The following is a 16,301-nucleotide window of genomic DNA, read 5'->3' as shown; positions in this document are numbered from 1 at the left end:
ACCCCCTCCTGTCACATCAGAATTATAGATTTCAATAAGGCCTATTTCTAGGTCACAGAGGGTGAAGTACGCATTAGCAAAGCAGCACCAGACTCTTTCAAGTTTCAGCCCTCATAATTAAAGCAATATTCCATGTGATGTACCATACGGTGTCAGCCCCATGCTGAGTGAGGGACAGGATAAAATATGAACCTATCTTTTAGTGAGCTCGGGTTCCTGAGAACACTGCACCTCGCTGGTGTGACCCCAGTTCAAGGGGAGGAGACAATTATATATATATATATATATATATTATATATAAATGGATAGGATATCAGGGGCTTTGCATGGGGTATCACAGTCTGACAGGAGATCTCCTGCAAGGGAAGGAAGGAATTAACTGTTTTACATTCCTGCTCTCCCTGAAGACAAAATGCAGGAGAAAGATTGGAGACCTCCCCCTTCAAAGGTTGAAAAGTAATGAAAAACATGACAATTACTGCACATTTCATGCATTACATTACTCAGAATGTACACTCTGGGGGACCTAAACACAAAGCACAGGATTCTGACATTAGCATGCTCAAAATACCAATAGTTATGAAGGAATCAATCTCATGTAAGCTTTCTGCAGGATCACAAAATGCATACACAGCAAAATTCTCCTTTACAAACATGATATTTAAAACAGCATGCATGTTGTAACTAAATCTTTGTAAAATACTATACACCAAACGTAAAGTCCTTTATCCTATAAGATTTATATGAATTATGCTGAAGAAAAAAGACAGGCTTACTATTTTTTCATCTAATGAACATACTAAATTTTTTAGAAAATTAAAATGTGTTGATTTCAGTAGGAAAATTACCCAGCATGGTAGGAAATGTATTTCAGTAGAAAGATGAAGGTTATATAAAGTTATGAAAACATCTAGCGTAGCTATCTGAACTATTTGTAAATGTAGACACTAAAACTGGTATTTTAAAAAAAATCTGTCAGGAAAACCATGTGGCTTTATGCAGAAATCATTGCTCAATAAGCATTTGAAAGATATGATCTTTCATTGTGTCCAAGATCTCTCCATTGACAGGCAAATACCAGGTAGAATTAGAAAAATCTTTTATATATTTATATTAATACACACACAATAATATTATATTAAATACATAAATAAAGTATATTTCTACAGGAAAATACCTGCAGATGAGTGTTTTTTTTCTGAAATATCCAATATATGCAGAATCTAAGGAGCATCTTTAAAGAGATACAGAAACCCTGTCACCTTGCTCATTCAGAGCTTTGCAACGTTTATTCCCCCCACCACCCTCCTGTCTAAACACAACCTCTGGGCCACTAATACTTTCCCAACCCCTCTTATTTCCATTCATGAAAGAACTAAAATCCTAAATGTTGGACATTAGGGAATGTGATTGGGTAACTTATATAAGTGCTTTGGCCAAACATTTAGCTGCGACACATGTGAGGAAGTCAAAAAACTCCTTCATACCAGGAAAAGGGTATCAATGAGTATCAGCAGATCAGGGTGACAGTGCCTCTTTAATGCATATGCACAGGTATTTACATTTGTATCTTCTGTTTTTTTTTGTTTTTAAGAAAGTCCTGCAATTAAGACCTGGAAAAAACAGTCCTTGAAATACAAGTCAATATCTAGAACAAAATGAAAGCTTGCAGCACATGGTTTCTGCTTAAAGTTCATTAAACTGCTTTATGCATTTTACCTGGTACACTGTTTACATTCTAGCAAAAGTTCAGCCTTGGGATAAGAAAATCTAATGCAATTAAATTATAAACCCTTGCATACCCCAATAAATATTGAAACACGTTGTGTTTCCTTTGTAAACTAAATAAAATAGAGAGTCAGCACAACACCTACCTGAATCTGTCCTTTGCCCATGATCTTGTCCACAATCTCATTGTTGTCTTTGTTAAGCTTACTTTTGTCATAACACTTTTCATAACATAAGATCCGCAGATACTGTGAACCCTCCAGTTCAATTTCAAACTCCTGTGGAATTGAAGAAAACAGAGTTTTAATGGTAATATAATATATTGACCTGATTGTGTAGAAAATGCTTCAGATATTTAGAAAGGATAAAGGTGATCACTAGAAATCCAGTTGCTAATTCACAATTCTAATAAGATGCCTGTCCTAATGAATTCATACATGTTGATGTTGTGTGTTAATACGCATTGCATTAGCGCAGTCCATACATTTGGCCAAGCTTCTCAATGCACCACAAACAATCAAAAATCCTACCTGATGCATTTTGCTAGCTTAGCACACCATAATACAAGGCACTACAGCTTGTTACTGTGCAAATGAATCTGCCTGTCCAGAAAAGAATCTACTTTAGTAAGAATAACACTTGTCTGTCATATTTTAGTTCTAAAACAGAATTAAATAAGTAAGGCTACCTAATATTTTCTTAAAAAAAATAAAATCAATTATTTATTTCATTACTTGTGTATCTGACTATTGATTCAAATGATCTACCACAGTAAGCATTACTTAAGGTTTCTCAAGTGAAACAGTTTTTTTTAGATATTTTCGTTTCGCTTGAGTTTAGTAATCTGAAACCTCCTTACTTAACATACATACACAATATTAAGTTATTTTTTAAAGAATAAAGATGAACTTGGCACTCATATTGAAAGTTGCCATCTGCGCTGAATCCAACTTTTTAGTATGTTTGAATCAGAATACCTGCACTGAGAAAATGCTGCCCAATATCAGACAGTCCAATAAACCAATATGTTAATTCTAGGCTGGTGTGTAGCTTACCTCGTTCCACTCGGGTTCAGTAGTGTCTCGGAACACTCTGGTTTTAGCTTTGCTGACAAAATAACCAAAGGAATCCACTTCTAGAGTGCAGTAGAGATCTGGAAGGAGATAAAAAAGGATTTAAACTATATGATAGTGGAGAATATCTTGTAAACATTTATGTAGGGGAAAAGATGAGCTGATTAAAACTAACATTTACTGTCTCACAAAGACAAACTGACTAGACTAGGGTAGATAAACTGACCAACACTGATTGGGAAAGATGAAGTGATAACCCCATTGTCTAAAATGCTGCAAAGGACTTCATTTAATAGTTTATTGTGATGTCCCCTACCTCTTAAGCTATGTACACACTTCCAGTGGTTCTCGCGCGATAATCGGCTCCGGGCCAATATCGGACGAGAATCTGAAGTCATCGTCCGAACGACCGTCCTGGCGGATCCAGGGACCATGAACAACGAAGGATTGTAATGCAAGTGAAGGGGGAGAACGCACAGAGGGGAGCTGCTCCGTTTCTCTCCCCCTCCCCTATGCATAGAGCAGAACGGTGCTGTATGTACAGCACTCGTTCATGCATCGTGCAGTACCTAGTCATTGGAAAGGATTGTGAAAGATCCTTTCCAATGACTATAATTGGAAGTGTGTATGCGGTTTTAGATTGTAAGATCTTTTGATCAGGGTCCTCTCCTCCTCCTGTGTCACTGTCTATATTGGTCAGTCATTTGCAACATCTATTTATGTACAGCTCCGCATAACTTGTTGGTGCTATACAAATAAAGTTTAATAATAATATTAATGTCACAATCTGCTATTTGTACACACACACACCAAGGGAAATGTATGGATACGAATATATGAGCTGCCATTGCAAACATGACTTTTGAGGTGCAAGCTCCAGGAAATCACAGAGATTTTCAGACTTGGCTGCATGCTTGTTTCAGTTTAGAGACCTAATACTTAGTAATGCCTGGATCAGAATGACAACCTTGGAGCGTGTACTTTTAAAAACAAGTCGACAGTGGCAGTCATCTTCTGTAAGCTTCTATTGTAATCATTTATTTTGATAGAGAAAGTACAATAAATTCAATATAATTAATCAGTGAAATATTGTGAGCAAAAGTCTTTCTATATTATCATTGCCAGGTCTACAGCCCACCAACCACCAATTATTATGTGCAAGCATGCTGAATGATTTTTAAACCTAAATGTATGTTTTCTTGTCTTAAAACATTATTTCAGGGTTATGCTGTGAATCATTTATTAGACACATTAAGTAAAGTACAGTGCTGCATAATATGTTGGTGCTATATAAATACGATTTATTATTATTAATAATAATATTATTATTAATATTAGTATTATTAATATTAAAGCAAAATACAATGTAAATTAAGCCAGAGCAAACCAACTGTTAATCCTCTTTCACTGCTCTAATACAAGGATTGGTTGCTATTACTGAACACCATCATCTCCTTTTGGGCTGCTTTGTTTTATAACCTTGCATGTCCTTTTAAGAAATGTCCAGTTAGCAGGCACTTTCATGTCAAGGTCACTCTCCAGAGCAAGGTTTCACTCCCATATTCACACTACAGCTACTGCAGTGATCTTTTATTGTATCAGTACTCAGTGAGATTCTGCTGAACTTCTGTGTGTGATTCATCATTGGGAGACCTGATAAATATTAAGCATGACCCCGTCACAGCTGTGGGATTGGGTTATGCCTCACATGAAAGGAGTCTGAGCTCATCATGTCAGATCCACTTAGTGGTTTTTGATCAAAAGCTATTTTACAACATGGGAGTTCAGGCCAGCATCTAATCTTCAGAGACACATCCTGCTCGATACTCTCATTTTATAGTAAAACTTTACGCTGTGTTCCAGCAAATATACATAAATTATATAGAGAAAACCTAGGTATGGCCAAATACAGCTGCATCAATGCAATATAAACTGCAAAATATATCTAACAAAGGTCAAAGACAAATGGATACAATCGAGGTATGTTATCACATTGGTCAGTCTGCTGAAGGATTCAGTCCGATGTATATGTAAGGAGCAATACAGACCTAAGACACGTAAAAAGAAAGCACACAAAACAGAATACTGATTTTCCAGTTTGGGAACTCTGCATTTAATCTATGATGGAATACAATCTGGTAAAGTAATAAATTATATAATTTTACTCTTTGTTTATTGTCTCTCAGCATCATTTTCACAGTCAGGTGGGGTAATACAAGAGAACTAATGAAAAGGGTACAGCCTCTAAAATCTATTAGGGAAACATAAATTGTAATTCTTAGAATAAATTCTCATCAGGGAAACAGCTGGATGAACCTAATGTACAGAACATTCTGTACTATATGATCAAAACTGCAGAGACCTTCCAGAGCTATACATATCTCACAAATTTAAGTCACTTTTAAAAGACCTGCAGGCGCAATTGTAGAGTGACAGCTGTAATAGAGAAAATCTACATGTCCTGGCTGAATTGAAAGGCTTTTTTTATAAACTTTCATTAAAATTTACATTTGACATAATTACATAGTTAGGTTGAAAAAAGACATAAGTCCATCAAGTCCAACCACTAGGGAAATAAACATATCATAACATATTATAACATATTTTGTCCCTAATAATTACCAATCCCAAGGTTTCTTTATTGACCAAGGTAAAGATCCCTAGCTACTAGGAGCATTGTGGGCATTTCAAATCCTTACAGATTGAAAGTCAAATTTCAAATCCTTACAGATTACAGATTTAACTATAGAACATGCAATAACATAGGAGGTAAAGAGATAAAGATACAGTTAGGGTTCATAATACTTTAATTTTTGTCACCCGAAACAATAGCTTGTGACCATCTTGAGTAAAAATATAAAGTGTGTCCACCAATGTGGACTTTTTATTATTTATTTGCTTTTGTATTATTGTTGTACAGCAATGTAGTGAAGGGCCTCATGTTTGTTGTTCTCCTTCCACTCCCCATAGTACAGAACATGCTGCCTGCCAGAGAGCAGACCAGCCCATCTATATAAACATAGTTCCTAAACTGTCACCTGAAATGATCATGGGTATTGCATAAACTATTGGTTTGATAACAATTGCAAATGTGTACTGAGCATCACTGTGCAGAATGATGGAGAAGAAAGACGAGGCAGCATATGTAATAAGTAATTAGAGTTGCATGCATATGCATATGTATATTTACAAACCATACTTATAGATTAGTCCGAAAGGTCACCCGTAAGTACACAGACAGTATTTTTCTGCTTATAGAATGTAACCTGGGGGAAGCACATGACAAGAACAGCTGCACAGAATTTCATAATGCACTGTCGGGTAAAACAACATTCATCTCCTTATTTTGATATTAACCTGGAATTCCAATTTACCGGGAAAAAAAGTAAACTTGCAATTCTATTTTATTTTGCCAACAAAACTGAAAAACATCAAACCTCACTATCTTGGCATATATTCTATACTGGCCTTGAATGGTTAATATTGTGTTTTCACTAGAGAAGTATATTTGGCAGCACTAACAAAGTGTCATACACTGTGCAGAGCTCCTGGATATAATACCCAATGTTCTGGTGATGTTGAACATACCTGCAGATCTCATCAATGTCTGCTTTAGTGATTTCAGAGTTGTCAGATTCTGTGCTGCAGTCTGATTGTTTTACAAGCCTTGACCAGCATACATATGTATATACCATGTATATATAAGGGCAACATAATGAAAACCTTGTGCAGCACTGGGACAATGAAATTACCTAATAATTCCAGAAAAGAGCACTTACTGGCGGAGTGGCTGAATCCCTTGGCAGAGTGAACAATCACATGCAGGAAACCGTACAGTCCAGAAGATTCATCGTCTGCACAAAGAAAGAGTATGTATTTTTTAATTTTACTAACAATAAGGTCAGGGTAGAATCTAGACAACCTCAAAATGAAATACTGGCACAACTCAAAGATTTTACTTAACCAGGTTGCATCTGCAGCATTTAAAGGTTCACCCCAGGTAGACATAAAGACAACATTTCATGATGTTCTGTAATACTTATATAATATAATACTTGTATATTACAATATAACACATATATTTCTACATGGAACAAAAACTAACCAGCCACACATTTCCTGATTTCAGCCTCTTTTTTCTGCACAGAAGTACAGGGACTTGGAGTGGGAAGGGCAGCACTAGCAGCGAGGTAACTTTGCCTCATGTGTATATGCTAAAAGAAAGTTAATGAATGGTGTGTGCAGTGCATTGCTGCTCCCTCTTTGTTCAATTATCAGGCTAAAGTTAGGAGGTGACACCATGGCACGAAAAACCTCTAACAGAAGAAGTAATGTCACTGCCCTGGCTGTACTCAGTGGAAGATGTTGGCGGGATAGAATTACAAATGCCTTGGCAGTTCTCATGTGTTCCAAAAATTATGAACTGCTCTGTGCAGTGAAAACAGGCTGTATAAGGAAGTAGATGGTGACTAAAGACTAAAATGCTGCTTCCTCACCTCTTAGATTGTAAGCTTTTCTGGGCAGGGTCCTCTCCTCCTCCTGTGTCACCATCTGTGTCTGGCATTTGCAACCCCCTATTTAATGTACAGTACTGCGTAATATGTTGGCGCTATATAAATACTGTTTAATAATAATCAGGTGATAATATGTCTTTGGGGGCCTGCAAACACCACTAGCCTATGGAACTAAATCGAGAACAGTTAAATTGTGCCCATTTTAAAATGCCCTCTAAGACCTAGTATACACAAGCAAATCAATTAAGTATTTATTCTCCACTGACTAATAATTTGGAAGTCCCAAAACACTGGTACGAGATGCTGCCCTTCCAAATGCTTTTATATTTTATTTTGGATAAAATGATTGGAATACCAATTTGATGTAAACGATCACTCATACACCATACGATGTTTGATAGATATTTAGCAAAATGTTTGATTTACCCATAAGTAGTCAAAAATAGAAAAAGCGGGGGGGGGGGGGGGGGTTGTTGACAATTGTTGTCTGCTGAATTCCCTTCAGATCCAACCATTTTGCTGGATCTGAAATGAAAATCTGCCCGTGTGTACCAGCCCTTAGGTCCAGTGCTGGAATCTTAGATTATTTAGAAGTTGCCTTGTAACATACAGTAAAGAAAGTGAGTCAACCCCTCACCCGTGCCAGGATAAATTCATTGTATTAAATATTTCCCAGCACCAGAAGCCTCAAGGCAAACTAACACAGTGCTGAATTCCTGACAATGGGAATTTATTGTACTGTTCTTAGGTCTACGACCAGCTTGTTATGTGATTACAATCTCTGTCCTTCATTTTTATGGGATTATTTCTTGACGTCATGAAATTAACCCACCGAATATCTCAAGGATGTTTATGGAACTCTATAAATCATCTTTCTGTCTAAGAATCCTTCACTTTGTACTGAAGAAAAGTACATTCATCGAAGGCTGTGATCACCTAACAAGGAGCAAGGTTCAAGCTGCATGCCTGTTGTCCTTAAACCACCTTTACTACTTGTACATTGTAACCTCTACCAAGCATTATTTATATTACGTGTTCCTATGCATGAAATGCCAAAGCTTGTTCCAAGTCTGTGATTCCCCGGCAGTGATAGAAAGCAAGCGTTTCCAAACACAAGCCAGCAATGGCAGATCCAAAATATTTGACTGACATATTCAATTTAGATACTACACCAAGAAAACCACTTTTTTAACCCTGCAGGTTCACTGCATAGAAAGATATTTTAGACATTTATGTTGTGTTTTGACAAGGCTGTCTTCCACCAGGACTGTGCCTAGGTGCACATAGCTAGCTCTGTAAAAACATTGACAAGATTGATGTGGTGGAATGAGTAGCCATTAAATAGAGTTGAATCTAACAAACACCCCATGAGGTTAATGAGAACAATGATTGAAGCTGAGGTCTTTTTGACCTTTATAAAGCACATATTAGCACAAACATTATATGCATTGCAGAGATGGTAATGGCCCCCATGTACAACAGCAGCCATCATGTGTAAAAGATGTATTTTAGGCAGTGTTGATTGACTTGGTTGTTGCGGTTTTATCCCCTCCCAATATTCTTGAGAGAAATGGTGAAGGGCATCTAAAAAACATTTCCATGTTAACAGGAGTGTGTACATTTGGTTAGTGCCAACATGTGTGACTGCACCAAGGTCTTTTGTTAGTAACATCAGCCTGAAAATTTGGAGCTAAGCATATATTTACACAGCACACGGGATAGCAACAAATGTGTTTCTTACTAACAAACAAATCCTAGGAAAATAGGCTTTTAGGACAAAATTTGATGTGGATGTGTTAAAACACATAAAAGAGTAAGCAAGTCCTTAAGATCTGTCCTGTAATACCTGCCAAGGTGATACTATGCATGGTAAAATGTGTTCCTACCAAACTAATATCTCCTATTCTCCTATTTCAATCTACAGTGTGTGTCAGGGGTCCCTCTATTGGCCATGATAGCAAATTACACTGCAAATGTTTAATTCTATATTTATTTCATTCATCCGGCTACAATCGGATGAAGGTCTGTAAATGCATTAGGTTTAAACATTTCCTTTACAATTATGGTTATCTGCAAGCAGGGGTATTTTCTTCACAGAAGAATCCATTGTACACAGTGGTTTGGCAAACCATACCCCACCATCGGCAGTTAATGTAAACAGGGGTTCAGCGTAATGTATGTACAGATGTGCAAAAAAAGTAAATAATGATTTAGTGTTATGCATGCATAAACAGGCAGTGTAATCTCTGTGTATTTAACTTCTTTTTATGGCATGCCATTTACCTGTAAAAAGCCTCCTATGTGTACAAAACCAAAAGCCCTAAACCTGCTGCTGGACACCAACGTCTTAGATGTAATTTCAGCAGCCCCAGCAGACTCAAAGCGGTCACTAAAGATACAATCCATATCACTCCCCTGCACTACACCCCTTGCAGCAAGCTAAAAAATAATGTAGGGAGATGAGGAGCTGGGCCAGTACAGACAGTAACTAGACACTGCCAGAAAAGAGAGACTATCAAACACATAGACGGAGGGAGAGTGCTAAGTCACTGACAGCATTGACATTTTATGATGTGTTAAGTCAATAAAACATTAAGAAAATAAAAACTGTTGAATGTTGGAATTTAAAATCCTGTTTTTTTTTCTGTTTTTAAGCAGCATTAGCTCTAGTCTATGGGGCCCTGAACACTGCATGTAGCATGCAGCCACCCGTCAAAAAAAGGATAATTACCAGACCTATTCAATCCAATGTTGACCTTTTTTTGCAAGCAGTTTGGGGCAGTAAAAAACCACTTGAAAAAACTGTGAGTCTTAACATGCCCTAAAAGATTTAGGCGCCTAATAAAATAAAACTAAGTAGCTTTCTATTCCTTTGCCTTAGCTTTCAATACAAAGGCTCACAGATTAGCTTTCATGAGCTTACAGTTTAGGTTATTATTATATAGTAAAAGGAGGAAAGCTACACAGTCTTTTGCTACGACCTGGTTTATTGGTTCAACTACATAAATGTCCATATGACAGAAGTGAGGTGTACAATAATCATGGCTGCAGCAGCTCTCTCTCTACATTGCATGCATGACTTTATACAAGTTGTTTCAGTACTATCACAACTTGTGTCTACTTTTATTAATATTTATGGATGAATCAGAGCCTACAAAGGTAAACACATTTTTTAGTTGTATGCTGTACCTAGATTGCTTTGGTTGACATGCTGTCCAGTCTGGATCAGCACAGGCCATCCCCAGAAATCACTGACGCCCACATGGTAGTAATGCACATGTCTAAGTGTCAGAGTTCAAAATCCCCAAAAAAGGGAAAAAGACTATATATAATCTGACAACAAGAAAAAAGAGAACTAGTCAATCAGATAAATTCTTACATAAGTTCCTGGTGCACATAAGGAAATAAACACTACATAAGAGAAATACTCTACTCTGCATCATTATAACAACGATGTTGTGTATATTCCATTTTTTTGCAGCAAGTATTGTTTAATTGATTTTGTGTTTTTAGTGGTTAAAAAAAGAAATCTTTATTAAAGAATAAGGAAGTGTCTCATGGCTGCAAAATATTGTAACCATCTGCTAGATAAAACACATGAGTTCCTGTCCAGCTCTGCTCTATATTGACTTCAATCAGATTTAGCTTAGTTCCACAAAGAAACCTCTATTAGTATAGCAGTTTCATCTAGTGCCAGGACCCCAGCATAAAATAAGTTTTATCAGGAACCTACAACTTATTGGTGCAGAGAGTACTGGTGCTGAACAAGGTAAGCAGTCAGCAGATTAGCAGTTAGTAAGCATTAGGACATGGACACAAGTCTATCAAGTTCAAGTTGGGAGGGAGGCATGTTGAAAACTAGGTATGTATTGGAGTTCAGTGGTTAAGTCCTTCCTATTGCATGCTAGCTTGGACTAAGAGTCTAAGACTCTTAGATTGTGAGCTCTTTGGGGCAGGGTCCTCTCCTCCTCCTGTATCATTGTTTGTACCTGTCTGTGATTTGCAACCCCTATTTAATGTACAGTACTGCGCAATATGTTGGTGCTATGTAAAGTTTATTAATATTATTATTAGTGGTAATATCTTTAAAGCAGTAATGCTTTAAAGGAGAGCCTAAGTACACTTACAAACCAGGAAAAGCAATGCTATTAGGAAGGTTTCCAGGCAAGAATGCCATTTGCACTACCTCCAGCAAATAATATTTATCACAGGGATCTAAAGCTTGGTGCACACATCAGATGATTGTATTGGCAAAAATCTGACATATGTATGTTGGTTCTCTGGTGTTGTTCACCATTCTGCCCAAGCAGATGAATGACTTGTCAGGAGTGAAAAATGTGCATTCCTATGGGAAAGAGCATAGAAGGATGCTGCTCATCTGTCCTGTCCCCTCTGTACAGCACTCGTTCATTTACCTGTCACTGGAAATGATCACCAAATTATCTTTTCCATCAACAATCATCTTCACGTCTGTGCAGGGCTTAACATTAACAAAAAAATAATTTCTCAAGTATATATAGCATATGACTAAATAACACAGTGTGTTTCCCTTCTAGCAACCAATTAGTATCTTGTTCTAACATATTCTAGCAACAGGAAAAGTTGATTGCTTGCTAGGAGAGAAAAAAATTGTCATAGACATAAACTTAGCCCCAATATCCTAAATAACCCAAAACCATCATGAGACATGTTAACAGATATCAGGCAGTGCCACCTTGTGGTAAAAAGGTGCTGCTACAACCCTTAGAAAACTACACTTACCATCTTTATTGCTGATTATCGGCATGTTATGAACTGTTCGAAGCTTGAAGCAGGACCCAGTAAGTACCTGGAGCTCCAAAGAACTCAGTGCAAATGCTTGTAAGTCTAAAATGAGAATAACATTTGTCTGATCTTGAGTAATACACTTGCAAAAAAGTAAAACTTTTTCCATCATTTTCAGAGTAACAAGGAACTGAATACACATATCAAAACGATTACGGAATATATGTGGTTAATATGGTCACCTTTCTTTTGCAGCTTCTGAATGACTTCCCTCCACTCTGATCGCTCATAATCAGATGACAACAGGAACAGATAGCTCTAAAAATCAACAAATAGAAAATACAACATATGGCTTGATCAGAACAATTCTTGGGAGAAAACACACACTTATAGACACAACACTGAATACATTTCTCCTACAAAATATTTGCAATTGAACTATCTGGGTTTTAGCAACAGGGTTTACATACTTGAAAAAAAACTTATCTGCCATAGCCCTTGGCAATTAATATGCCAGTTACAAAGATGCAAAAGTGATGACAACCACAGCAGGTGGATGAGACAACATAAAATTCTAGATGTCTGGTTTACAAGCTAAACTAATACATAGTCAGTTTCCTACTTTAGAAACCAAATCCTTATTATCACATTATGGGTTCCAGGTATAAAGTAGCGGTAAAACATCACCACAGCCTTACTGCTGTTTAAAAGAAAGCATGCTTATTGCTATTATGCTATAGCTTTTCTTTTAAATGGGAGTTTCATTTGCAGAGGTAAAGGACATGTTAGGCTAAAAATTATGTTTGCATACATGGAAGCAGATCAATCCTGGCATAATTAGATTGCATCCTAAGACTTTAGGCTGTAATGTATACAGTGTGTCTTTATCTCCCTATTATTATTATTATTATTATACATTATTTATATAACACTGACATAATACGCAGAGCTGTACAAAGTCCATAGTCATGTCACTAGCTGTGCCTCATAGGGGCTCACAATGTAATGCCCCCGCCATAATCATATGTCATTACCACAGTCTAAAGTTGATTTTGGAGTGGAAGCCAATTAACCTAACTGCATGTTTTTGGAATGTGGTAGTAAACCCCCACAAATACTTTGCCACTAATTCCTGGCCTGCATTTTATAAATGGGTCATAAAATGAAGGCCACAATGCCATATCCACTAATAAGAGAACAACATTTTTTCTTGTTTCATCTTACTGATGAATCAAGTTGTATAAAGAATAACAGGTTCATTGGCCCTCCAAGAAATGACTCAAGTATTCAGATAAGAACTTTCATAGGCTTTATGTTTACCTGGGGGTCTAGGATTAGGAAAGTAAAGCCAACACATTATTTAATGACAAGTGTACATTGCACCAAACTAAAGGTTTCTAAAAAAAACGGTTCCAAAGCATATACCATGTCCTGTCTGTTGGCAGAACAGTTCTTGCTGGTTAATAGAATAAGGATCATTCTATATTGTACCAATAAAAAAAAGCATTGCTAAGGGTAACTACCTAAATACCAAACATAAACCAATAACTAAAAAAAATATAGTGAACAGGGCAAGTTGTTAATTAACAAATGTCCTTTCTGCAATAAAATAAAAATACCTGCCCGTTCTAAGTACACTCACCTCTACTAACTGACATCTTCAGTGTAGACTGACCAGACCAGAATGACATTTATTCCCGACATCATAAAATGAGTGTGCATTTCAGAAAGGAGGAGGTAGGTTTTATTGCAAGAAGATCACTGCCTGCCCACTGTACAATAAACAACCTGCCTGTTGTTATTATTTTATTTTAATGGATAGTTCCACCTAAATCATGTGACAAAACCTAAACTATGTTAAGACAGGTTGCCTACCTGTCTTCTTCTGTCTTCTAAACCCTCACTACCTACCCACCACTCCATATCCCCCCTCCTATTCTGTGATTCTATCCCCACCTCCTAAATTGTAAGCTCTTTGGGGCAGGGTCCTTCCTCCTGTGTCACGGTCTGTATCTGTCTGTCATTTGCAACCCCTATTTAATGTACACCGCTGCGTAAAATGTTGACACTATATAAATCCTGTTTACTAATAATAATACAAAAAACTTTTTTTACTACACAAATGCAATTAATGCAACACATGAACTGTGGCTCTGCACTTAAGCCCTCTTGTGGACTAACAGCACACAGCATTTTGTGGAATCAGTAGAGTCAGCCTTCTAAACTACTGAACCACTCCCAATCTCAGATCTCGCCAACACAAAGAATAATTATTCTGTACTGCCAAATAAACATTAGAAGGGCTAATTAAGATAAGATAGGAAGTGTGCAGAGAACACAAGACAGCTCTGAACTTTAACCAGGTATTGCATTTATCATACCAAAAGGGGGGCAAATAAGTTAATTGTTGGGATTTACATACACTTTAGGTAAAATAGAGCACTCATTAGTGGATAGCTAAGGATCTAACAGGAAATGGCAGTTTGTTAAATTAGCTTCACTTTCCTACAAACCTGCTGGCAGCTGTATCTTTCAATAAAACATTGTACGGTCTGTAAAAGAAAATATTCCTTTGAAGACTCGGCTTTAAAGCAATATGTCCTTGTGATTTGGACTCAAAGGCAAAAAGTGGGTTTAAAGCCAAGTCAGTAGAAGATGTGGAGTGGAGTTCGTACAGCTCCCACGCACTTGTTCCCTGGGCAGCCTGACTCATTGCTCACATCAGAAGATGAAGAATTCCCCTTCTGGCATCGTCTGCTCCATATTGAAATGTTCAAAGTATGCAAATAACCATGGCTGCCTCGCCACAATCCCCAAGTGAGAGAGCCAAAGCGGATTCCCACTTCTATCCCCAATGCAGCTTCCTCTCCTTACAGAGGCCACACAGCTGCCAGATACACACAGTCCTGGCTCTCAGCTTACCTTGCCATTCTTGTTGTGGATTCTAAAAGGAATGGTAGGAGAAAACAGCAGAAGCCAGGATTCATATTCAAACATCTTTTTCTTCAGCCGCTCAATAGCACGACTTGATCCCTTGTTGGACTTCTGCAGAGACAAATCAGTTAAGAAAATAGTTCTATTAGAACACACTAGAAAGCTACTATTAAAAGTCTTTGCAGCCACATTTGGAGTCCTTGGCTGGATGAGGACCAAGCTGCAATCATCACTGTACCACAATGCAGACCCGCAAGGGCTTTTAAATAAAATGCAGTGCAATGAGTAAAGTGTAGAAGCAACCACTTAGAATCTATCCTTTGCTGTCAGACTGGATGATGTATGCTACTGTATTTTGTGCTAGAGGCTTTGCTTCTCCCACTGATTTAATAAATTAGCCCATATGAAATTTGAACCAGTGGATGAAAAGATGGCTTCAGAATTAAATCATCACACAACGCTTTACTATTACACAGACTCCTGATACCAAATATTGACATCATTAATTGTGTGATCATTCTGCTTGGAATAAAGTCAAACAAAGAAAGGTTAAGCAGCATCAATAGGAAAGGTAAAAAAAAGTTTAATATAACCAATGGCAAACAGATTCATCTGCCTTTAAGGGGGCTTCTGGGATAGACAGCCCTACTCTATAATCCACAGCATGAACAAAGGAATGGCAGGCTGTTAGGTCTAGGTTAGTTACAAGAACTGTTATCCTTTATTTTAACTAAAAAAATGTTAGACAACATACTATTAGATGTAAAATTTGGATTAAGAGATTGCAGAATGACAGACTAAACTTGACTAACAAACATGAAGGAAGTACAAGCTCTTCACCAGCCAAGGAAAATTAACAGTGGATTCTAATGGCTTTGAAAAATTAAACTTTCCTTTTATGCCAGGCTCTGCCGGTCACAGCTGAAACAGTATGGTCACATAGACTAACCTTTTCTTTTTGGATCTCACTTTTCAGAACTGAGATCTTTGCTTTCATCTCCTCAATCTCATGGTCAGGTGTAGCGTGTAGTTGAGGGATGGGCTCAGACTCCTCCACAGATGGGAACACCAGGTCCGCCAGGGGAATATACCACTTGCAGTCATACTGCTGGTGTTTCCTGTTCATAAAAGATATAAAGTATAAATATATATATATATATATATATATATATATATATATATATATTTTTCCAAATGTCCAAAGAAATCAAAACCTTCCAAAACCAAGAACCATAGATATATTATCTGATGACAGGAAAATCAAATAGGAATTTACAAAACTATTGGC

At 37.2% G+C, this 16,301-nt stretch overlaps 1 protein-coding gene across 1 annotated transcript in view; it reads right to left on the bottom strand.

Moving 5' to 3' along the window:
• Positions 1-16,301, bottom strand: part of ABR (ABR activator of RhoGEF and GTPase) — a 243,946-nt gene that overhangs the window by 48,178 nt on the left and 179,467 nt on the right. Inside the window, exons 10-16 of the mRNA XM_072417685.1 lie at positions 15,963-16,131; positions 15,002-15,124; positions 12,322-12,397; positions 12,077-12,181; positions 6,581-6,655; positions 2,784-2,881; positions 1,875-2,006 (exon numbers count right to left, since the gene is read on the bottom strand). Of these exons, the coding sequence (XP_072273786.1) occupies positions 1,875-2,006; positions 2,784-2,881; positions 6,581-6,655; positions 12,077-12,181; positions 12,322-12,397; positions 15,002-15,124; positions 15,963-16,131 (778 nt within the window). The remainder of the gene's footprint in view (positions 1-1,874; positions 2,007-2,783; positions 2,882-6,580; positions 6,656-12,076; positions 12,182-12,321; positions 12,398-15,001; positions 15,125-15,962; positions 16,132-16,301) is intronic.

The sequence above is a fragment of the Pyxicephalus adspersus genome, chromosome 1, assembly GCF_032062135.1.
Source record: "Pyxicephalus adspersus chromosome 1, UCB_Pads_2.0, whole genome shotgun sequence".
In the NCBI taxonomy this organism is placed as follows: domain Eukaryota; kingdom Metazoa; phylum Chordata; class Amphibia; order Anura; family Pyxicephalidae; genus Pyxicephalus; species Pyxicephalus adspersus.
Note: the sequence above shows the minus strand (reverse complement) of the source record. Positions and strands in the feature narration are given on the sequence as shown.